Raw genomic sequence first — 26,826 nt, 5'->3', positions numbered from 1 at the left:
TCTGTAAGTCCGATTCCATTGCAGGAGCATGCAAAAAACAATAAACCCGTCTAGTGTTTCTTGTACAAAATCTAGAGCTAAAAAACAAGAATAATCATTTAAACTCTTGCCTTCCCTAAGGCCCGCATATGGGTTCAAGGATCTGCTAAAGAGAACAAAGAGAGTCTGGTACGAAAGGGGCTGATCAGATATTTGGCAATGCAAATATTGCCCGGGTTTGATTCATGCAACATACCTCATACAGATGGGAATTAAGAATTTCTGACTGGCTCTCTTCAGCAGCTTCAAAATAAAAACAAAATCTTCCAAACAAACGAACTTTACCAGTTTACGGCTTTAGCTTCGTTGAGCCTATCAAAGCATTCGGACTGGTCGGTGAGGCTTTGGAGCTGAAATACATTGGAGTTCATATGAGGATATTATTACCATTAAATAATCCTAAAAGCCAAGACAAGATTCTCTATAAAATACATTGCATCTCCTGTGAATTCTAAAATGATATATAAATGTTTTAGAAGTATGAACCATTATGATTGGAGGATGTTGGCTTAGGTTAGACCAAACCGATTAAGGTAGCTTAAAAATTCATATTTATATAATGTCAGATAACTAGAAAGAATCAATCCACTAAATGCTGAGGATGCACTCTCTTAAATTAACCAGCACTCCCTGGAGGTCCATGCTTCATGTTGTGACGAAACAGATTAAAGGATGCCAGTTAAATGATCAGCTACACAGAACATGATGATTCAGCTTATCCACCATTTATTTCAATAAATCTGCAGAACAAATGAATGCTTTATGGTGCCCCATTGGAAGAGGATGCTCTGTCAACATCTCCATCATTAACACCTCCACTACATCACTGGCACATCCACCACCATCATTGTAACCATCACTGTTGTTGCCACCACCATCCTCTTCATCGCCTCCATCACATCATCGATACCTTTGTTACCACCAAAATTGTCACCACTGCTACTGCCATTGCCTCCACCATACCACCACCGCCATCATTGTCATCTTCACCATACCAACAACAAATCTGCCACCAACACTACATGCTGCCTCCACCACAACTATCACCATTTCCACCAATATTGCCATGTTTTTTTTAAAAAAAGTAATTGACTATACAACATGTTTATATTTTTTAAAAAAATTGAAAAAACAAAAGGAGAATTTTATTTTTCTGTTTCTGAAAATAGAAAAGTGAAAATGATGCTAAACAGCACCTAAATGTTGGATCAAGCACACACTGGATCAAGTGGCAGACAATATCATAGTAGCTTATGCAAATTTGGATATATTTGTTCAAGAAGACAGCTAGTTTCATTTAAACTATGTGGCAAAAAATAATTTAGACAAACTTGTATAACATCTATGAGGGTGTTCCTTTCTGAATTTCAAATTGGAAATCGACTGTTTGCTGTCAAGTTCTAACGACACTGACTGACATGGTCATGGTCATTCTTGATTTCAAATATTTCAGTGAGAGCTACAAGCTTGATGTGTACATTGGATGGTGTAACAATGAAATCTTGATACTTCTATAGATCTTTAAACATCGTCACAATAAATTAATATATGTATAAAGTCAAAGAGATTTCTTCTTTTTTTTTTGAAAAATACAATTAAAGAGATATAGCATCCAAAAAAAATATTAAAAAGAGGCACTAGCAACGTAGGTACCATTTATCTTCTAAAAGATTAACAAGTACCAGTGTTACATGTTTTACCAATAGTATTGTTATCAAAGTACATGACATTTGCAATTACCTACATCTTATAACAAGCTCCAAACCACTTCTATGATCATACCATCCAATTTGGGTCAGTCTCATTCGTTGTGGAGTCCTACACCCTCCCAAGATTAAAAATCTGCACAAACTAATGAAAGTATCCCAATGTATAATGCATATCCAAGTCATCAACATGTCTCCAATATGGATTCTTTGAGCTGGCCTCGAGAATCCATCTCGCACTGTCTAAAATTACGACTCACAGGAACAAAGGAAGATGGGTACTGAGAGGTAGTCAATTTGGCACATGAAATCATGTACCATTTCGAATAACAAAAGAAAAATTTACATTGAAGAATTAGGGAAACATAACAAGGCTTCCGAGGTAAAGGAGATCATATGGTCAAGTATGTTATTATGATGATCTAGATGGTCCACCAGAATGGTGTGATGGAACCTCACAAAATTATTAAGAGGGAGAGAGAAGCAAGAGATGGAAATCATATCAGGTTGTGCTAGAAGTGAACCAAACCTCCAAGCTGAGTGCTGAAAGGTGGTACATTTGCCCATGAAATCATGTAGTATTTCAAAAAATGAAAGAAAAATTTACACTAAAGACTTGGAAAAACATAAAAAGCCTTCCAAGATAAAGGAGATCATACAGTCAAGTGTATTACTAATGATGATCTAGTAGATGGTCCACCAGAAATGGTGTGATGGGAACCCCCAAAATATTAAGAGGGAGATGAAAGCAAGAGATGGAAATCATATCAGCTTGCACTTGAAGTGAACCAAAGCTCATATTTGGGGAATGATTTGAGAAGATATTTATGCAAATTGTTGAATTGTGACTTACTAACTCTATTAAAGTTAAGGTTTAAGCGAGTCATGCTAAGGATGTACATGTGATGCATGCCCCAGTTCAATTATTAGAAATAGAGAGCTTTCAAAATGATGCAGAAAGTTAAGATCCATGTCATAAGAGCAGAAAAATTTTGGTGAAACATGGATGGTTCATTGTAATAGCGCATATAACGAGATCTGAAAAAATAAGAATTGTACTAAATGACTGGAGAAGTGCTACCTTGTTGATTTACAAAGTTGTGGTGAAATGCATAATTTCTTCAATTAATCTTCAATTAAGCTAAGTTATGGAACAAAACAAGAAGAAAGATAATGATCTCCATGAAACCATGTAGATTTGCACCAAGAGGATCGATCCAGGAGGGTCCTTTTTCTCTCTTTTTTCCTTGCATCCTTGACGAGAGTATTAGGGAAAAGTTGTAGAGCTCATCTCCATGGATTTGGAGAAACCATTTGACAAAAGTACAATAGGACGTGATGAAAGAAAGCATATGACAGAGTTAACGATGCAGTGGACATGTATGAGGAATAAGGTAATTGGTAACTTTCTGAGACTGGCAAATCCATCGACTTTGGCTCCAAATCACAGGATGAAAAATGGTTTGGGGCATCATCCATGCACACACAAAATGTTCATCATGCCCATAAATGCTGATTTGGCAATCTATGGTCAACTTATCTCCTGTGCATGGAAACATATTGTGCAAGTTGCACCAATACCCTGTTGCCACATGGCAATTGTTTGTATGTGCATAGCATCAGCCCCATAGCATGACTCTTACATGACACCATTGAGCCTTTATTCTGCATGAACTCACCATGCAGCATAAACAACTCCTAGCAGGAAGGAAAATAATAGTCCTCCCAAAACTACATCTCCACTGAGGTATGAATTATGAACATTATGCCGTTCTGCAATATCTAATGGTTGTTACTTATCTCTGAAAGAAGCTATGTTTGCTGATCTAATTTAGGTTATTGTGACTCATGTTTTAAAGTAGTTTCATGCAATAACTTTAGAAGGAACTTTACAAATATTAAGAAAATTTTAAGCTAATGGTATATATATGAAGCCAAGATGTATAATGGCCAGCAGTACCATTTGGATTTCCCTGTTCATAGAAACTTCGGAAAAGAGCAATTGCCTTTTCAGACATGAGTCCTCTGGTGCATTTGAAGCCCTTAGCTGGTAAAACTCCTTTGCTGCCATGAAAAGAAAGCAGTTTAACCAATCAAGGAATTGTTACTAAACATTTGTGCTATTATTTCTTCGGAAGTGAATAACTAAGCACATGGAACTGAACTAGTTTATACAAGAAGTAGAGACACATGGTTGATTAATTCCAAATTCGTTAAGTAGTTGGCGATAAGAAATTGAATTGCTCAAGCCAATTGCAAGTGTTACAACTCGACTTTGGTGAGGGATGAGTTGTTTATAAGTTTAAATAACATTCAATCTGGTTTGATGCAAACCGTATCCTACAGAGGACAGCAATTCTGGAACAACTCCAAAAATCCTGGTTACTTCTTGAACAGGAGAAAGGAGCAAATAGTACATAATGACTAATGGTGCCAGTTAAACAGCAATGAGAAAAGATATAGGTTCAAGAGTACCAACAATTCTCAATTCAAATCTACAGTCCCTTACTGAAGCAAATGGGCATTAATTATGAATAGAATAAATCATGAAGATTTCCTTCAGCAATAACATTGTCCAAATTTGATACCAAATATAAGTAGGATATACCAGGAAGCCATGATCACCTCCTCAAGTAGAAACAAACCATTTTAAAGGATACACCGCCTGCCCCGCCCCCCTCCCTTAGATAGAGTTAGTGATCAATAAAATGCTAAACATCATTGAAACCATAGTGACCATGTAAGACTGCAAATTCTAAACAGAGGGAGATCACTTTCATGTAGCACATCATTTTGGAAGCAAACCTGCACAATTTCTCAGAGCTGCTTTCATGTAGCGACAAAATGGATCCACATCCTCCAAATTTATCATTAGCACAACCATAGAATACCTCCCTTATTCCTGTCCGAAGAACGAGAACAGTGATCACATGAAAACTGTAATAAGTATACTATATAAACTGGAAGGCTAAACCAGGCAAAGTGAGCAAACCAAGAATGGACAAGGCTGTTGCACACATTATACAAGGTTCACATGTAACATAAAGATCACATCTTGAAAACTTTTCTGCAACTTGCAATTGGTCAAGTCCAATTTTTTGCCACTTTTCAAGAAGAATATCAATGGCTTCCATTTCTGCATGTCTTGTAGCCTGAAGATAAAGAATAAATAGAGGAAAAAAAACAAACACCGTTAAAAGTGAAAAATATGATTAGTTGACAAAAATCCTTTTTTTTTTTAATTTCTGAGAATAATATTTTTTCTATCAACAATAACTAACTTCCATGTTCCAATTAAACACGCAATAAGTATTTAAAAATCTATGGTTGGATAAATTATTCATTGAATAAACAAGCTATCAACAATTAAAAATAGTACTATTGGTTATACCTATCTCTTAAATTATAACATACTCTTAATAAGGATGGCAATTTATATCCCAATACGTCAACTCAACCTACAAACGACCCACTTTAAGCATGTTTGGATTTGACATAAATGGGTTTGGATCATGAACCAGTCAATCCATCTAGACCTATTTATTAAATGAGTCAGATTTAGGTTTAGACCTCTCACCCGTTTAACCGGTTTTAACCTATTTAATAATTGGATTGGGACATGATCTAATTTATTTAACCCATTTAGGACATATTTAACATGCTTAAACTCAAGGTTTTTAAAACCGATACCAGTGACCGTACTGGTCACAATCGATTTGGTACAGTACCGTAACGACATGTGGTACGGCAGGCATACCGGTCTGACCGGCATGCCATTTTTTTTTTTTGGACGGTGTCCAATCAAATTTTTATGAATTATTGAATGTTTTAAAGCCCAAATTAATATTTAATAGTATTAATTAATGTTCGTATCACTCCGATATACCTTTAATCACGTGTAACACGAATCTAAGTATAACATTATGTTATTTAGCATCCTAAATAATCAATACATGACTAAATATCATTGGATCCTAAAATATTTAAATTAATTAAAAAATCTAAAAATACTCAATACGTACCGATCATCAAAATCTGGTCGACTGTCGATGTCAATAAATAGCAGGCTCATTTACATAATCAAAAAAAATATCAATCCATCCCTTTAGCCACATAGCATTATAATCTTTAGTACTCATTCCATAAGGTAGACATACTGGATAATAACTCATCCTCGAACTCTCACTGAAGTCCTGGCTCTAAAAGGTATCCTCAGACTGATAGTCTGGTTGTGTAAATCATCTATAGATCTACAACATATATTAAAATCATGTCAAAAAAAAAATTTGACATAATTTCTCCTTGTTTTTTTATTTTTCACGAATTTTTCAAAAAAAAAAAGAGAGGAAGAGAGAAAAGAGAGATGGGAAGGAGAAACACACCTTTAAGGCTTTAATCTACATTTTTTTGGAGTCTTTCTGCCACTCTCAGCATTAGAGAGTGAGAAAGAGAGAGATTGAGAAATAGAGAAGAAATTGAAAGACTTCTCTGTCTCAGGGGCTTAAAAATGCCACCAAATCGGGTGGTTCAGCTCGATATAGTGGCATACCGTCCGATTCAATCCGAAACCATCCGATTCAGGGCCGAACCAGGTGGTTTCTAATTTTTTTCTTATCCGATGCTGAAAACCAAGGCCAAGCCAATCCGATTCCATGCTGGTACAGTTCGATACAGCCAAAATTGGATGATTTGGTCCAAAAGCCAAGGCCGTGCCGATTCGATTTTGCACCGGTACGGTTCGATACGGCCAAAATCGAGTAATTTGGTCCGATTTTCAAAACCATGTTTAAACTCTATTTGGCTTATTTCTGTCCCATCTAACCCAACCCACTTAACTTGTTTACCCATTTAAATCTATTAAATCTGTTAAAACACCACATAACCAGTTTAACCCATTTAACCAGACTCAACCTATTTAGTGAATGGGTTATGTAGATCAAATCAAGTTACCTATTTAATAAATATATCGGGTTCAAATCTAAATTTTTCAACTGTTTGATAAATGGGTTAGGTTTGGGTTTGGCAAATTTTTGACCCAACTCACATCCAACCCGACCCATGTCCCACCTGATGTGATTCAATTGCCACCCCTAATTCTTGATAAATGTTAGAAACACAACCATCTAAATTTGCATGTGATATTACTGGATTATAGGATACTACAATATATGTATATTTGTATATAATAGGCACAAACATGTATGAATGTATAGTAGACTAGAATAGGAAGATTGGGGGTCTAACATTGATGAATTGAGCCATTAAATGTGATCCACTATCTCTAAATTGATTACAGATCAAAAATCATGGAACTTGGATACCCCAAGCTTATGCACCAAATGATTGGGTATTTCATCTTGTTACTTGAATGGACCGATTTTTGGCCACCTGATGATGCACATTAGGAATCTCCAAATTACATGACTTTTTTATTTGTAGGCAGTTTAGAAGTAATAGATCACATTAATCTCTCAAATTATTGTTATCAGACCCCCATCTTTTAATTTCACCTGATCGGTTCCAACTTCAAATCCAATCCACCAGAGCCTAATTTACCTGTGTATATTATATTAAGGTCCATATTGATACCCTTGTCTTTCTTTTATCCTCCAAAATAGGTCGCCAACTTTTTACTTGCCAGCTTCAATTCTCCTTTCTAAATTCATTGATTTTTAATGTTTTATAAGTTGATGTGTATTTAACATTTAAGGTTGAACATTTACATGGTTTCAGTTATAATCAAACAAGCTCAGAATATTGTCTCTATACCAAAATAAGTATAAACTGAAAGGGTGTTTTTGTTATGGACAAATGCACTAGATACGCCATTATTACCCTTTCTACCTACATTTAAAGTATTGGTTGAATGATCAAAATATCCTCCAACCTTATTTTTACAAGAATGAAGCAGAAGGGTGTTTAGGTGATATCATAGCTATGCATGAACCTTCTTCATACACCCCAAGGTATGCCATACTGTACCATACTGGTTTGGTACCAATACATGGTAGGAGGGTGTAATGACACCAAACCAGCCTATGTATTGGGTGAACCGACACATGGATAGGGTGGCACTAGTATAGGACCTGATACCAACATGGCATCCCTTGATACACACCATGCGGATGATATCCCTACCATACTTGTGCATCTCTCTCTCTCTCTCTCTCTCTCTCTCTCTCTCTCTCTCTCTCTCTTTCTATGTGCGTAGTTGTCTTTCTATATGTGCATGTTTGTGGAGGACGGATAGAGAGGTAGAGTGGGGAGGGGGGGCGCAGATGGAGGGAGGGAGAGGAAGGCTACAATCTATCACTGAATTCAAACTTGTCCCTTCCACCACTACTCTTTGAAATGGAGACAAAAAATATTTAAACTTGAACCCATTAGCTAGTAAGTCATCTAAACAGAGAGCCACCATAGACTGCAAACCAAGTTTTCATGCTTCCTTGTATATGTGTTGAACAATTACAAGATTGACAGATTTAGTGCTAACATATAATGGTTTAATTTATTTTGTGGTTCCAAGTGTCTGAGACAGTATGATCTTTGTGCATAAGTGCTTAACATATGTAAATCATGATCACAACTGTAGATTCTCAATTTAAATAGGCCCTCATGCATTTTGGCCCTTCACTTCCTCTCAGTCTATTTAATATGTTTCAACATAGCGAATAACAAGCCTATGAAACATTAAGTTTTTTCTCATTGGAAATTATAAATGTTGTCTTCCATAATTAATAAAGTGCATTCTCAATTTAGACAGCCATCATGTATTTCAATTGATAGATAAGCTAAAATTGTTCCACTAGAATTGTACAAACAAAGTAAAGTTTTTGATATTTAATGGAAACATTATTTACATCTAAGATAAAGAAACCATGCTCAGAATTTTTTTTGTCATAGAGGCAATAGAGAACATAAACATCTTTCCTTAAGATATATATACTGATTTTATATAAAAATAAATGGAAAAAAAAGGAAATAACTAGTAAAAGACTTAAAGATCAAAGCAAAAATGATCTTAGTTGTTCCCAGATCAATACATACATTTCGTGTGATGGTGGTTCGGTTGCTGCCAGAGGCAATAACTATGCCATCCTCCACAATAACACAGCTAGTAGCAGGAAAAAGATAAAAGAGCAACAACCTTAGTGAGTTTCACATAAACTGTTATAAAATAATAGCATGAAATAAAGTGCATTATTGGGTCTACATTCCTTGTCAAACAAACAAATTCCTCAAAAATATAAATAAATTTCAAGATGCCAAATTACTAATAGGTTCCCTACAAATCAAAAAAAAAAGTGGTGTTTCATATGCAGATAATAAAAGTGGTTTACAAAACCAAAATATATTTACAAACTTGAATGTATGGGAAGATTCAAATACAATATGGATATCATCTACATTTTATTATACCATTGGAATTTCCAAATATGATGTGGGCACAGGAAGGAAAAAGATTATACTGTTTTAATATCAATATTGTAAAGAATTTTGTAGGAATGGCCTGCTTTATTTTCTATTTTGCAGATTCAAACCCCTTTTCTTTAAAGAATGGCCCTGTTTTGGAATTTAAAGATGCTTTTGCCTCGGGCCCTGCATATGCACTCTAGCCTCTGACAGTGCATTGCATGTTCAACAAATATGTGCATTCTGTATTGAGAATGTCATTCACTATGAAAATGTGGGCATTTATCACTGCTTCAACATCTGAAGTGTTATTTGTTGGTATCTTGGGCAAAAACATCTAAGTGGCCCAAATCTGCCAACAGGGAAATAAAGTGGGCCATTTTTGTGAAATACCCATATAATAAAATGCCACGCAATGGTCATACTAAGAAAAGTTGGCTGAACACTGGAAAATAACAAGCAGGTAATTATTTACAGCACTGGATACTTTGGCTACTGTTTTAGAGCTGGCAACACATAAAAAACTCATTATTTATGCTAACTAGTATCTTATTTGAATTTTTTTTTCTTTTCATTGTAAAACATCATTTCAATCTTATTCATGAAAAAATAATAGAACCAGCTTGAAATCCTGTATTTGGCATTTTAGAGGATCAACCTGTGATGACTGAAGGGCTCAAAGCAGTACCCAAGTTGCCATTGGACAAAAGCAACAGAGAATCAGATGCAAGGGTAAGTGCACAAGAAACAAAGATTTGAGGCTCTAGTAAAGAGAAGTGATCCAACCTATCTAAACAGATCTTCTTGATGGAGATGAAGATCTAAACTAACAGATACATAAGTTTTGCAAAGAGATGTTTGTATACCATCACCTAGGGATGGCAGTTGGGCGGGTTTTTCTAGGTACCCAACCTGTCCCAAATCCTAATAGGACCCATTTAGCAGAATGGGGTTTGGGATTTAAAATTAGAACACGAACCGGTTTGGGACAGCTTTGGGATTTGCCTCATAGATACCTGCTACCCGAACCTGAATATATATATATATATATATTTATAAATTTATATAAAAAATTTATACGATAAGTGGATGGAGAGAATTTGAACTTTAAATCCTTGGATAGTCTAACCACTACCTTAACCAATAAGGCACACAGTTCGCTTTGCTTATAAATTGATTGATAATATATTTATACCATTTAATCACTTATATATAAATACCAACACAAAACAGCAACCATCATCTAAGCTTCCCTATTCAGCCGCCACTCCAAGCCTCCAACCCAATTGAGGCTCCTAAGGTCGGAAAAAACAGACGAAAAATCGGGGGAAAACATAGGAAAAATCAATGAAAACAAAGCGAAGACAGAAAAAATTAAAAGGTAAGAACCCTTCCCGCATAGATTGCTCACTTTTTTTTTCTTTTGGCTTCATTTTCCTTTCATTTTGTCCTCCTTCTTGGAGATCTGTGGGGAAGGAGAGCACCTAAGGGAGATCAGAGAGGTTTCTTAGGTTCCGATTGGGGTTTTTTTCTCAAGCATATGGGATTTTATGCAAGTTGTGGCGGTGTGAGTCGGTCCCTTGAGGTTTTGAGAGCTTAGTGTTGGTAGAAGCATGATATTTTGTAGGATTTGGGGATTTTTTATCAAAAGGCTTCTTCTTTTGGTTACAAAATTTTCAATTTATGAACTTCTATTCTCGTGATAATATGAATATGAATGAGGGTTAATCGGACTCGGATACCTGGCGGGTATGCCAATTTCAAATGGGAAGGGTTTGTGATTTTTGGTTAATTTCATGCTCGGGTTTGGGATGGGTTCAGGTAGTACGATTTTAAATGGATTTGGATGCAAGTAGGGCAAATTTTGCAGGTACCCTACCCATTCCCATCCCTACCCTCATCGAGCACCTGCAAATGCAAGTGATGATTTAGTCTTAGCATATGGATGACATAACTAGGATTGTTTATAAATATAATTCAGCTTTTAATAAAGATATATTTTGATTATCTCTTTACAGATAAATCGAGACAGAAATGGGATGAAAATGATTGCATTTGGATCGAGCGGTTATCCATATCTTCATCCATACATATTCAGCAGATACAGATAGGGATATGGTCCATATGGATATAAAATGGAAACTAAAATTTATATTTACATTTGCTCTAAACAGATACATATTCGAATGAGATATTGATCGCAGTCATAGTTAATCTCAATTGGTATGGATATTAATTGGATATACTTCAGACACAAATTAGAATTTTGAGCAAAATTTGAGAACGACAACATTCAGTTATAAAATCTGTGCATATAAATGTTCTTAAAAGTTAAAGAATGACAACAACCTTGCATGGAGTCCTCATACAACTAACAGCCCTCATTTTGGTCATTATGAGTGTCTGCTCATGTATTTTAATGTTAGGAAAATCCCTATGCACAGTTTTAATAAAAGAAGATTTTTATATTGATATGTTAATTATCAGGATATCCAAACTTGAGAAAATTTCATAGTATCTAGTCATCTGAATATAAATTTAAAAAGAAACAAAAAAAAGGTTAATATCCAGAATTCAAATCCAAATCTAGATTAAAAAAAAATAAAATAAAGCTTGTAATCCACATCCATATCTATATGCAAAATTATATATATATATATATATATATATATATATATATATATATATATATATATATATATACACATAGCTCTCTAGATCATATCCAAATCCAGTTCGATATAAATTTTTCTGATCAAATCCAATCCGATCCTGATTCCAACTCAGATACTGTTGGATCCAACCACTTTCAGGCCAAGATGGAAACAAGAATATAAGTGTGTTACACCATAGGACCATATGTCCCAGTTTCCAACAAAGATATAAGTATTTTGTACCTTACCAATCACATCTAGGTACATGTTTCAACAAACAAGAGCTAAACCAGCAAGGATCTAAAATTTCTAGGAAACTATGATTCTCAGATTCTAGGAAATCACATAGGAGGTTGCACTAAATTGTATTGAATATATTGCAAACTGATACAATAAATTTTTCTTAAAATGACAAGATCATGATCTTGAACTATTATCATTAATTTGGGGAAAAGAATGAAACAAGCCATTGAGTATATGCCCACCTCTTTAAGGCAAAGGCGTTCTTTCTTAATCTATTGGCTCAATTCTTCTACAAGTTCTCATAAAATATTCCTTTGCCTTTTAAACAGCCAAATATATGTATATTTGGAAATATTAATAAACATTAATAAATCTCCCAATCTATAATCAGCACCTTTTTGAGTCTATGATAGTCAGATATTTTTCATATGTTTCCCGCAAAACATGTGGCTTGTAAGAAACCATATGTTTGTGAAAGGTAAACAAGTTCCATCACAGATGATGCATGACAAGTAGTATCTAACAACCCAAAATCTGAATCTTCACAAAAGACATTTTACTGCAGATGAATTTTTTTAGAAAAAAAATATGCTTCTCAAGGACGGAACCAGTTACAACCTATAAGTGTACCTTGAGATAGAAACCAGTTACTACTATATAAGATATAAGATAACATATTTATACATAACTATTAGATAGAACTCTTTTTTAGAAAACTTATATGCTTAAAGCTTAAGAATTTGGGTATAAATTCTGGTAGCTCAGATGATATTGCCTTAAGTTTGGACTTTGAAGAGGTTCAGTTATTGATAAGTGGGTGTTTGCTGTCTACACAAACTGAAGAACAACATCCAAATTCCAAACCATAATTCACCAAACCAGACGGACCCACCCAGTTAGAGGCTTGCTGAACCATACTGGCGGCCAACTAGGATGTTTCTGGCTAGCGAAATGAGACACCGACGAGGATAGGGGGAGAGAGAAGGAAAGAGAGGAAGAGAAAGAGAGGGGAGGGAAGGAGAGGGAAAGGCAGGGAGACCATTGGAGGCTACTGAAGGGCCGCTGAGGCCAACAAGATTGTCAACTTCATTATGAGCTGGCAAAAAAATAAAACTTTTCGATCAAAACCGGGGTGAGCGCCCTTGTTTTGATCCACAGGAGATTGGGGAGAGAGGTCCAACCATCCGCAATCCCCTGGCGGCCACTACCAGCCTCCCTCTCCCTCCTTCCCTCTCCCTCCACTCTCTCTTTTCCTCTCTCGGTTCTTCCTGTTCCCCTCTCCTCGGGTCATTCAAGAGCCTCCTCGGCCCTCCGACAACCACCGCCGGCCTCCCAAAGCTCTCCTTCTCCTTCCCTTCCTCTCCCTCCCTCCCCTCCTATCTCTCTCTTCCTCTCTCCAGTTCTCCCTCTCCCCCGCTCTCTCTATTGTATCAATTCGGGCTCGGCATGGAATAACATGGGGGCATACCGAACCTTACCGTTGGCTAACTGATACGAGCCTCGGTACCAACACAGCTAATCTTGATCTAAACTAAACTTGTGTCAAGTACCAAGCCATATGTGAGATTTTGCCATCATATCTAATAAAGTTTTACTTTTAGTATACAACCTCCCACAACTAAAAAAGAACTATATAAAAAGGTACAACAAAGGATAATGGAGATGGAGATCCCAAAGCAAAGCAACAAATTATTTACTGTAGACATCAAGGTTTGAAATTCTGGTACCAAAGCCCGTTCTACTTTTCCATCAGAATGGCATGATATTGGTATGGTACTAGTATCAACAAAATGCATCGAAACTAACCACATCAAAAAAAAAAAAAAAAAAAAGAGCACTTCAGTATGTAGCAATTCAGATGATTTTGATGTCCTAGCACCCGTTCCAATGTCGGCTTTGCATTAGAACAGTATGGTGCCCATAGTACCATACTGTTTTACTGATTTTTCAATGCATGGCAGCAATAGTCTGTATAGCTTACAAGAGAATCATGATGTATTTGCAATTTCAATATCATTTTGAATTTGTAGGAACTCTAGCTCAACAAAATCAGAAACTATCTCTAGATATATCCTTTGTGAACTAAATCACTGCAATTATATAAATATGAATTATATCATCCATGCTTGGCTTTAGGTTTGAATAAATTAGTCAAAGGTAAGCATCCTCCTTCAACCATAAAAACAACGTACCACTTTGAGAATTAAAAACATAAGAAAGATAAGCAGTGATCAGATATTAACCCAGTTGTGGTGCTCTTAGAACAACAATGCCATAATGAAGGAAGAATAAGTTGCATGTAGCCATCATCTCTTAAGAATATACATGGCTTGGCTTTGGGTTAGAATATGGTAGACAAAGATGATACGTATCCTCCTTGAACCAACATAACAAGCAACTAATTTGAGAATAAAGAACGCAACAAATATAACCAGTGATCAGGAGTTAATTGACCCAACTATGATTGTTTTTCAGATAATGAATAAGTATTGAAGGAATTTATTAGTTATATAAAGCATCATTGTCTCTTAAGAACATACATGCACTCAATAACAGATTTGACAAGCAACCATCATTGATATTATCAAAGGAGTAGAAATATTGACATCCACAACATAGCTTATACCAGTCTGCAAATCTAGTGTCGACAAATAGTATCTACCAGCTAGGATATTAAGAATGACCCATATAACATGAGTTATTTGCTTTTAGTACTAATAAGTAATACCAAACTCTTCTCCTATGTGTTGATCTTAAAAATAGGTAAAAATCTTGAAAGGATGAACAAATATATGCTTCTAATAAACTATCTACCAAGTTTTGCCGTACCCAATGTACCGTACCGGTACCAAACCAGTATGCAATCTCATATCGTACCGATACTCAGTATGCTTCACAACCTCGTATCATACTGCGTACCAACAATGTAACAGGATGGTATGGGGTCTGGTAATGGTGAACCTTGCTATCTACTCCTTATGAACTTCTTTATTTGAAAAAAGGAGCAATAATTTAATAATGAAATGTTCTAAAAGAAGTATGATTAACTTACCCAACAGGGACTTCAAGGTTGTCCAATGCAAATTTAGCCTGGGAAAGATGAGAAGAAAACAAGCAGCAATGAGGAGACAAAACATATGCCATTGGAATGAAGCATTAGCATAAGAGAATCAAATTTGGAGGAGCTTAACTATTTTATCTAATCTAAATTAGCACAGATCATCATGGAAACAAGTCAATGCTAGCTAGCAATGAATGTAGGATTGCTTGTAGCAAAATGACAAATAAGCTAAGCTCACTATGATCCTCAAGAGATGCAACTGCTCTCAAAACTTCATGAGTCAAAAGAAAAAATAGAGATAAAAATTGTCATCCTAGAACATAACTGTTTGACAAGAAAGTCTATCAGATTATAAACCAATAAACAAATATATCTGGAAAAGCTTTAGCTTAACCAAAACAGAATCGAAATCCGCCAATAATGAACAAAAGGTTTCATTAAGCTAGATGCAACTATATATAATACATGTCTATACAATATCAGCCAATATAAATAGCATCTAAAAAATGCATCCAGTTTCATTAACATAGGTTGTTTGATGTATGTGATGGCTTTTCCTTGACTATATTAACTAACAATTGGTTTGTTCTTTTAGAAATCCTATTGACCTATGAAGGAAATCAATGAGCTGGCCTGGGATCAAGTCATGTATTTTCGTGGCCTTAAATTTATCAATGCCTCTCTATGTGCAGGTACAACCAGCAATTGACAGTCCAAGATACAATATCCCATGGCTTGCAGCTCTCTCCTCTATGTTCATGTACACAGGAAGAATGAAGAACAGATCCTCACCTCGAGGTTGCTTAGGAATAAATAGGGGAATGGAAATAAGAAAACAGAAAGAAAGAGAGAAGGCTTCTCTCACTCGATTAAGAGGAAGATAAAAGAGAAAAATAAAATGCAAACATTACAGAATCTACAGGGATTTGAATGCACTCAGCTGTATTGGACTCTAACTGAAAGCCGACAAAAAGTAGACCCCTTATCTGAATGTTGGTTGTGATGGGCACAAAGAAGAAGCGCCAAGAATCCTCATAAAGGGCTTTCTCAACATTCAACAAGCCACAAAAAAAAAAAGTAAAGAAAAGATCTTAACTGGATTCCAACATTTGAAAAACACTCACACAGGTTCCCGTTATTGATAAGCCTGCAGAAAAGCACAAATAGAAATGGAAAATGCAACAAACAAAAAAAAAAGAACCCACATATCAGAGGATCCTTCTAGGACAAGGTGAGGCCAGTGTGCACACGCCTGTGGCATGAGGCCCAAAAGACCATGGTTCCACTTCCACCAAAGGGGCAGCCAAGGAAAGTCTCATATATGTGCATGAAATTCTATGATTTTGCAATAAAAATAGCAAGAAATTTTTAAGCTCAGAGAATTCCAACACTCACAGAAGGGGGGAGAGAGAGAATATAACATCTAGAAAATTCAAAAAAAAATCAATAGCTCAAATTCCATCACATTTGACTCTTCATACAAGCATATAAAAGTCCGTCTCACAACTTCTATTAGAAACTAAGATTGTACCAGTTCTTTCAATCTTAATGACCTTTTGCAATGAAAAAAATGAAGTCAATAAAAGGCAGAAGCAAACATGAGCAGGCTAAGAGTACAAATCTCATTATGATCCTTTAGAAATGATAAACAAATCTTTGAGATTGCATTTGTTTGATGTTGTCTCTCATAATGAAAACAACAATTCTATCATGGATGCCTTTTCCGTCCCAAAACTTTTGAGGATGACTGAGGTCCTCTTCTCACTTGGCTGGACGATCCTTCCAATATTCGACCCACATCTGTTCTACCTTCTAACAATTTCTCTATCCCCCTTTCTTCTCACCATTCACTAAGGTTCTCTTTCCCCATAAGCATCCAGCGAAAGTTCCAACCACACTGGTGAACAAATAGCAATACTTTCAGACAGTCAAATAGGTAAAATCAGGTTAAATGTTTTTCCCGCCATTTAGTCAAGATATATACATTTGAGTATCCAAGAAAAAAACCAAATATGGTATCAAGAGCCCATAATACATAATATAAAATGTCTAGGCACCAAAAAAGAGGTCCACATTACTTGAATGGTATTGAAAAAAGGTGCTCATAATCTATGAAACAAATTTCAATATACATGCTCTAGAGCAAGCTCCATAAATTTATGCATAACAACACCATCTGACTAGATATTATAACATGCCATATTGCAGGGGTATGGAAATAAAACAAAATTTTAGTGATTCAATCTGTTCAAATGAAACACTATTTTGGCCTGCTTAACATCCATGAGATTTAACTTTGAATGTTGAACATGGCAATCAATAACGAGTAGTCATTCAAAATATTCATCAGATGTGTTCAAACCGAAAGTAATGGTGATCAATGTTTTGCTAATGAATGATTATAAGCTTCATGAAGTGCACTTTATGACTAAACACTTGAAGCATGCAAAGGATCAACTCAGCCATACTCTTTCCCGACCAACCAAATCTTAAAGAAAACTCATCAAAATTACACTACTAGATGATAATCATAATAACAGTAATTCACAGAGGTGGTGCATAATCCCATTCACAAAAAAAAAAAAACTTTTTACTAGTTACCACTTCAATCTTACTATTTCTGTTTTTGAACGCATTTATTTAACCTTGCTTAAAGCTCCTGCTTGGTGCAATGATAAAAGGTTTGGATTGACAAGGGCAATAACAAGAGATCAAGTCTGTGGCATCCACTTTGTGCAAAAGATGCCAAAGGTTAGGTCAATCCCCAATCCAACCCTCTCAGAACCCAGGATTGCAGAGACCATAACTGGACAATGGCCTCGAATTGCGGGGACCAAACTAGGTAATGTAAATCTACTTAAACTTGTGCATGTATGTGAGAGAAAGGTGCCGAGGAGGCAGATGAAGGGAGCATACCTAGTTGTGGTTGACAGGCAAAGAAGGGAAGAATCGAGCTCATATTGTGATCAGTGTCGAGAAGGCTAGCTTAATGCCCTTATATGGAGGCCTGAAAATATGCTCGTCCAAACCTAGCCTACATTAGCCTAGAGCTTAGGGCCAAGACTAGTAGAGTCATGCACTCATGTCCCTAAATTTATAGAAGCCTCGGTATGTGCAGATACTACCAGAAATGGACAGTTTAAACTTTAAAGTATGGTTCAGAGTAACAATATCAATTCCTGTATAGATACCATGCTAGTAAAGTATCCATATGGATTAACTTGTGGTACCAACACTTGATATGCCCCCATGCTAAGTATCGATTTACTACCTAAGCACCTATGTGGCATGATATGCCCGGTACCAGGCAATTCAATTCAATGCAGCAAACCATTCTTTCAAGAAACATAAAACAACTGAACACAAGCGTATAATACAAAATATACAATGTCTATACACTACACAAAAGCCATATAGCATAAATGGCATTAAAACAAAACAGATTGATTCTAAGTGCTTATAATCTATGAAACAAACTTCAATATACTTTGCCAAAGAAAAGATCAATAAGTTTAAGCATCGGTGGTGAATCCAATCCTAGCCATCTGACAAGATATCAGAACATGTCATGGTGCAAGCATATTAAAAGAGAAAAAAAAGATGCTTGCAAGGGCCTCCTCAACATGCAGCAAGCAAAAAAAGGGAGAAAAAAAGGCCGTAATTGGCCTTCAACATTTGAACACACCCACACAAGCTCCTGATATCAGTAAGCTTGATGAGAAACAACATGAAAATAAGGCACTAAAAGAAAGAATGTTTTGAAGTTTACAGAATCAGAACAGCCATTCAAAACAAAAGAGGCAAGAAAATATCTAGAAAAATCTTCAAAAAACAAAAATCTATAGCTCAAATTCAAACATGTTTAACTCTTCATACAAGCATAACAAAAAGTGTCTCGACTTATATTAGAAAGTATGATATCCGTACTTGTTTGAATCTTGATGATATTTTGGAATAAAAAAATATAGACAATAAAGGGTTGAAACAACCTTTGGTTAGCTAAAAGTACAAATCACATCATGAACCTTAAGTTTTAGGCATGATAAGCACCTATGACATTGCATTTGTTTGAATTTATCTCACACCAAGAAGATGGCAAGTCTACCATGAATGCCTTGTTCTTTCAACAAATTCTATAGATAACTAAGGTCCCCTTCTTATTTGAAGTGGATGATCCATCCACATTTTCACCTTTGATGTATCACTACTCATTTTCCCCTCCAAATACTCCTTCCTTTCTTTTCACCATGCATTAAGGTTCTTTTTCTCCATGGACATCCGAAAAGAACCAATAATAAATAGCAAACTCATAGACTGTTACATTGGCAAACCAAGGAAAAAACAGGTATAATCTTTTTATGCTGTTTAATTAAGATATGTACATGAATCTAGCTAAGAAAATAACCAAACATAAGCCCAAAATACAGAATATAAAATATCTATGAGCTGAACAAGAGGTGCATGCCATATTGCGTGAATGGCATTAAAACAAAACCAACTAATTCGAAGTGCCTATAATCTATGAAATGAACTTAAACATACCTGATCTAGGGCAAGCTCCATAAATTTAAGCGTGGATGGTGGATCTGCTCCCACCGACGATGCCATCTGACTAGATACCATAATATGTCATGTTACAAGCATATCGAAGTTAAACAAAATAGTGGTTCTACATTGTCAAATGATACAATATTTTGGCCTGCTTAATATACATGACCTCTAATCTGAATGCTGAAAATACTACAGTGATCAATAATCAATCAAAACATTCTTTAGACATGCCTCTAAGTTGAAAGCAATGAATTAAAATTAATGTTATAAGCTTCATTAAGTACACTGATTGATGGTTTGAAGTAGATCAAGGATCAATCCAACAATAACCAGCCAAAGCTTAAGAAAATAATCTACACACATTGAACCACCGAAATTATCCTACCAGATGATGATCCTACTAGTTGTAGTTCATAAGAAAATGTGTAATCCCCTATAAAGATAACTTTTCACCTGTTACTCAACTTCATTTCTTGAGTCCCAAGAAGAAATTTTGTCTCTAAATCTATCTCTAATTTTTTTTAGGGGGCATCTATTTGGACTAGTAAAAGAGAAAAGTGCCAAGGAGGTGGGATGGGGAAGGTAGGTACCTGGTGGCTGCCGGTAGGCAGAGGCAAAGAATGGAAGATTATTTGAGCACGAGGTATGCACAAAAGTAAATGGATCAAATCTTTACTCTACTCCAACGAAGAGGCCTAGCCTAGGCTAGTCTAGTGAAAGGAACTGCAATCTTCTCTTACACAGATGCATAAAAACCAATGATGATCAAGAGAAGAGCGAGGGCATTCAACAAAAAAACACACACAGCAGCTATCCAAGAACCATGTCTCCGAACTGGCTCCGCAAGGAAACATGGTTCCGAACATCCCAAATCGTAGATCAAGAGAAAATAAAACACTTCCATCACACACACACAGACACACAAGAGAATAAAAAGGGTTCCCAAAAGCTAAATTTTTAATTAACATACCTCATTATATGTTATTCGGATTAGGTTAGGACCAGCTAGATGTTTTCTTTGGGAAACAAAGATCTAAGAAAGATGAATATATAGTTACATTTCAAACCCTTGCGTCAACGAAAAGAAGCTCCTTTCAGATTGAATTGGACAGAGCTAGAGTTCCAGGAATACTATATCATTTACAACGCGTGAATAGCTTGGGGTTTCAAGTGATATCATCCACTCCTAAAAGGTAGAAAGGATTTCAAGATGTGATCATCTATATAAGGAAGAACTTCATCAACCAGATTAGTACCAATGGAGTAAAGAGCATTGATGACGGTAAGATTATAGTACTTGCTTCCTCGGGATGTGGAATGAAGGATGCCAACTTCCGCGCTACTCCTCTTCTGACGGAACCAACCCCATCACCATTACAGCCATTGATGATAGAGAGAAATTGCTCTCTTGCAAGAGATCTTTGGAGAGGAAGAGAGGGGAAAAGAGCTTCGTTCTAACATTCGCTTGTCATTATTCCTGCTTTCCAATTTCTTACAAAATTATTTCCTATCGAAATAATTACAGAAAATATTTTAAAAAAAAACAAAAACAAAAGCCCTCTCTTTCTACCCTGCATTACCATCGCCCTTCCCTCTCCCATTTCCTTTTGTAATTCCCCGCTCTTCTCTCGCGGTGCTTGCAGGCTTCTCCAATCCCTATTTCGTTATCTTTTTATAAATCTTGTGGTTAATGCCTTGAGGAAGAGAGAAAGGTGGGAAAATGCAGAAAAATTTCCTGACCAGAATTTGGAGGTGATAGGTTCTCACCTTTCCCAAACTGCGCGGTGTGGTTGAGAGGGAGACGGCGGCGACGAAGATGTAACTGTGGTTGATCGGGAGAAGACGATGAAGAGAGCAACTGCCGGCGACAATTTGGATTGGGGCAGTTCATAAGGGAGGGGAGAGGAGGATAATGGAGGGGAAGGGAGGCGAGGGTAAGGAAATTAATAAACCCTTGTTTGAAAAGGGAGCGGAAGGATAAAGAAAGGTGCATACTTTACTTTTATTTGGATACAGGGGCTGAGAAGAGGATACGAAAAATTTTATATATATTTTAATAAATATATTTTTTATTAATAAATATATTATTTAATATTTATAATATTTTGATAAATATCTATTCTTTCTGACAAATATGCTATTATTTTTTTTAAATTTTTTTTTAACGTTCATATGAATTTATTCGAGAATGATTTTAGCTTTTTGAAATATCCATTCCTTTTGATAAATATCTATTTTTTTTGGGTTCATGACTCAACTTTCTGATATAATGAATTTCACTCCTGGATCATATTCAACTTCATCTATAATGGCTAAAATAATTTATGTTCAGTTTGATGACCGTTCTGAATCATCATCATCCGAATTTGTATATCAGTGGCCATTTCTTTGATTTTGCTATTATACTAAAGGAGAAAATTTGCTCATAGTGGCTTTTATGAATAATATTTATGTATATCCTAAAATATTAGTTCTTTGAGATATTTGTTCATATCTAGATTAAATAAAAAATTAATATATAAATTTTTAGATAATTTAACTAAAAAAAATAAATTTCTAAGTAGATTGACTAACCCACTCCGATAAATCCAAAGTTGGTGGTGCATTTGGACTCATGGCCTTTTTATATCACCGTAGAAGTGTAACTTGCTTCAGATCTCCTGATAATTGCATCACAGGTTCAATGTACTCTATCGCTTTGTATGAAGACCAGCAGTTACTTTTATGTTTTATCTTAAGCATGTACACAAAAATTTCAAAATTTTTCCATAGCATTTTCTTCCATACTTAAATATTTTAGCCAGCATAACATAGCTTTTAGACACCTTCTACATTACAGGTAGGCTATGAACAGATCCAAAGAAATGTGAAATTTCCATCAACAAACTCATTATAGGTTAGCTGATCGATAGCCTCGGGTTGACTAGTAACTTGAACAACAATTTGGCCTAATACTCTCAGACATGATATTTTAACCTATAAAGCGACTATATTAATTTATAAAATACATAAACAATACTCATGTATTATAATATATATAAAAAAAAGAAAGCAAATACATAATGCTGACAGCTATATACATTAACCATAACATACCGTACAGCTACACACCCTGAATAAATTGGCATTCATAGCAAAAAGGTATAATTTCATAGCAAAAGCATCACAATACCACATGTCAATATAAAAAAATCATTCATTATCACTAACCATAATATCATAGAAATGTCATCACTACACCACTACAATAAAATAAAAGTAAAATGTCATCACTACAAACTATAATATCATAATATAGAAATGTTATCACTACACATATCACAATCCAACAAAATATTATCATACACCAACACCAAGTCCAAAAATTAAAAGCTAGGTGGAGAGGAAAAAGTAGATGGACTAGAGGGATTGGCACAAAAAACCATTCAGATCAAAAAACTTTTACGCCTTATCGTTGGTAATCCAAGCATGTTCTCAATTTATCGGGATTACCTACAAGAAAGAGATAACATTCGTCAAAAAGACTGTCCTCAATGCTTAGCTTCTAGAACTAGAGCAGCAATCTCATCCTCTTTAATAGGAAGCCAGTATTTTTTTGTTGATGCTTCAATAGCATCTGCAACACTCTTAAGCCCATCCCTCAAAATTTCAACTTCATCTATCTTAGCTTTTCCCTTAACTTTTTTAGAGGATACATGTCACGCCCCCGACCCGAGATTGTGAATCGAGGGTCATGGCAACCGCCGCATACTTATAGAATACTTTTCCCATAAGTATGCAAGGCATCTCATCATGATATCTTCACAAACAGTTAAATAAATTTTTCTTTATTCAATAATCAAACATTGGTTCAAATAATAAATCAAAACTAAGTGTTCAAAAGAAAACTGTCTGACAAAGTCAATACTAAAAACAAAACTAAAGGACTTGAATCAATTCTGAGAAAAATCCTAAATCAATGAGTTAACTCCATCTCTAATCGCTCTCCCAACCAAAAACCCGCATCATGCTAATTTTCTGGATCTGTAAGAAAAACATAAAACTTATCATGAGCTAAATAGCCCAGTAAGCATGTATACCTTTAACCTGAATAATCAGACAAATAATACTATGCATCACAAATCAATATGTAATTTCATGAAATCATAATCATACTGTCAATCATATATAAAAGTCAATTCATCATAATTTCCAAATATACTTTTCTTCTTAAATTCATCAATTTCTTAAATTCTTCTTACCAACCATGACTATGACCACATTATCCCTGTGGCAGGGTCATAATACCGCATATCTGCTTGCGGTGGGCTGTGAATCATCTGGCAGCCAAGTCCTTTGGAACCACTGGTCTAACTGGCGGTTTTGTCGCTGGTCTATCTAGCGACATGTCGCTGGTCTCACTGGCGACATAAATCCTCAGGACAGTCAATTGCCAACGTATATGCCCCATTGGCGGGTCCTCAACACAGTCAGGTTGTCAATTTCATATTGTCTTCCAATTCATATATTATTTTCAAGAATAATAAAATTAATTGATATTCGAGTCAAATCAATTATAACATTCTTTGAGATCATATATCATCATAATAATTGCTCAACAAATAACTTCATCAATAAATAATTTTCTACAATTAACTTTCATCATAAATAATTTCAGTAATTATTTCAATAATAATTTCAATCGCAAGCATGCATAAATTTATTTAATTCATAATTTACCAGATAAATTCAGTAAAAGTAAACACTACTTACCTCAAAAGAAAATCCAAACTAGAAATTCTAAGGGTCTCGAAAATCCTTCTCTGAACCTGATATGTCAAATATCATATTTTAAATCAAATTTTCATCGAATTAAAAATAACTAAATTATTAAAATCTAATATCCCACTAGGATCAATTCGTCGACAGTATCCCGGTTTTTCGAATTAATCCATAGACATCCTAATTTTATTTTTATTTTTATTGCTAATTTTTTTTTTTTAAATTAATTCCATAAATCCTAAAATCTAAAGAGAGAGAGAGAGAGTTTCTCTCTCTCCGCCCCTTTTTTTTTTTTTCTTTTTCTTCTTTTTCTTCTTTTTCTTTTCTTCTTTTTCTTTTCTTTTTCTTTTCCTTTTCTTCTTCTTTTTTTTTTCTCCTTCTTCTTCTTCTTCCCGCACCGAACAGAGGACTCTTGGTCCTCAGGCTTGAAGGCCGTTCGGGCCGCGGCTGCCACGCGGAGGCCGGCGGCTGACGGGGCCGCTCCTCCGGTCATGGAGGAAACATGGCCGGCGGTCAATTTGATCGCCGGCGCGGAAATTCACGGAAAAGAGCCCCAAAACAGAGTCTTTTCCCGACCAAAAATCGATGACGCTCGTCGCTGGCCACCGCGCACAAGCGCACGGGGGAAAGAGGAAGGAAGAGGGAAAAAGGAAGCTTACCTTGACCTCGGTGACTTCGTCGGAGAGAAAACACGGCGAGAAACCTAACTGTGCCCGCTGCTCTTCTTCAGGAAAATCGGAGAAAAAGAGAGAGGGAGGAGGCCGATCTTCGGTCTCAAGGGGGAGGGGTCTACTTATAGAGGACCCTAGGACTCCGAGGGTCCTAGGAGTCCCGATTTTCTTGGTTTCGCCGGAGAAGGAGACTCCCATCGGGAGTCTTCTTCCCGATTTTGAATTCCTCTATTTTTTTTTTTTTTCATTTTGGGTTTTGTGGGCTGTAATGGGTTTGGGCTATAACATTGTTCACCCCTAAAAAAAATTTGTCCTCAAAATTTTCATACCTGTAGTCTCGAAGAGCTGGGGATATTTTTACTTCATTTCTTCCTCTAGCTCCCAAGTAGCTTCTCTTTCTGAATGTCGACTCCACTGTACCTTGACATAAAGAATATTGCGACGTCTCAGCACCTGTTCTTTATGATCTACGATCCGTATCGGATATTCTTCATATGTTAGATCCTTCCTGGCTTGTACTGGTTCAAGTTTCACAATATGACTTGGATCTGGTAAATATTTCTTTAACATAGAAACATGAAAAATATTATGTACTCCTGCAAGTGAAGGGGGTAAGGCAAGTCGATAAGCCACCTCACCAATTCTATCCAAAATCTCAAACGGACCCACATATCTAGGATTCAATTTGCCACGAATGCCAAATCTTGAAATTTCTTTTGAAGGAGATACTTTGAGAAACACATGGTCACCGACTTGAAATTCTAATTTCCGTCTCCTGTTATTTGCATAGCTTTTCTGTCTGCTTTGTGCTGCCCGAAGTCGATCTTTAATTAATTGAATCTTCTCAACTGCTTGTTGAACAAGTTCGGACCCAATATTCTTCGCTCACCAACATCATCCCAGTGAATCGGTGATCGACATCTTCTACCATATAAAGCTTCGTAAGGTGCCATACCAATGCTAGCCTGATAACTGTTATTGTAAGCGAACTCAATCAAAGGTAGATGCTCATCCCATGAACTTTTCATATCCAAAATACAGGTTCTCAACATATCTTCTAAGATCTGAATATTTCTCTCTGACTGACCATCAGTCTGTGGATGAAAAGCTGTACTGAAGTTCAATTTTATTCCTAATGCCTTGTGTAAGCTCTTCCAGAACTGTGATACAAATCTGGTGTCTCGATCCGATACGATGGTCACTGGAATTTCATGTAGCCTTATAATTTCTTTCATATATAACTTTGCTAGTCTTTCCAAGGTAAATCCAACTCTAATTGGTAGAAAGTGTGCAGACTTTGTCAATCGGTCCACAATCACCCAGGCTGTATCATTTTTGTTGGGAGTCTTCGGTAGTCTAGTTACAAAATCCATAGTGATATGTTTCCACTTCCAAACTGGAATATCAAGAGGTTGAAGTAGTCCCGCAGGTCTCTGATGTTCAGCTTTAACTTGTTGACACACCAAACATTGAGCCACGAATTGAGTGATCTCTCTCTTCATATTATTCCACCAGTACATTTCTTTTAAGTCTCTATACACTTGGTACCTCCCGGATGAACTATATAACCGGTCTGATGTGCTTCCTGAAGTATTTCATGCTTGAGTGCTGAATCATTGGGTACGCAAATCCTGTTTTCGAACCTTAACGAACCGTCTTCTTGTATCTTGAATTCAGATTGAACACCAGCTTCCACTGAATTTCTTATTTTTTATTAGTTGGGGATC

At 35.9% G+C, this 26,826-nt stretch overlaps 1 protein-coding gene across 3 annotated transcripts; it reads right to left on the bottom strand.

Moving 5' to 3' along the window:
- LOC105061161 (tRNA-specific adenosine deaminase TAD2) lies at window positions 1-21,662 on the bottom strand. 3 transcript variants are annotated; one of them, XM_010945123.4, is made up of 8 exons: window positions 21,435-21,662; window positions 19,659-19,728; window positions 15,108-15,145; window positions 8,793-8,859; window positions 4,738-4,897; window positions 4,551-4,647; window positions 3,706-3,809; window positions 1-389 (listed from the first exon to the last, which is right to left on the bottom strand). In XM_010945123.4, the coding sequence occupies exons 2-8, from the start codon at window positions 19,722-19,724 to the stop codon at window positions 355-357; spliced, it is 567 nt and encodes a 188-aa protein (XP_010943425.1). In that variant the 5' UTR covers window positions 19,725-19,728; window positions 21,435-21,662; the 3' UTR covers window positions 1-354. The 3 variants fall into 3 exon arrangements, with proteins under 3 accessions (XP_010943425.1, XP_010943426.1, XP_073102806.1); XM_010945124.4 differs by having other exon boundaries at window positions 19,659-19,724; window positions 21,435-21,656; XM_073246705.1 differs by lacking the exon at window positions 21,435-21,662 and adding an exon at window positions 20,965-21,046.
- Window positions 21,663-26,826: the final 5,164 nt, after the last annotated feature.

The sequence above is a fragment of the Elaeis guineensis genome, chromosome 12 (assembly GCF_000442705.2).
Source record: "Elaeis guineensis isolate ETL-2024a chromosome 12, EG11, whole genome shotgun sequence".
Lineage (NCBI taxonomy): Eukaryota > Viridiplantae > Streptophyta > Magnoliopsida > Arecales > Arecaceae > Elaeis > Elaeis guineensis.
This window is presented reverse-complemented; position numbering and strand designations above follow the sequence as displayed.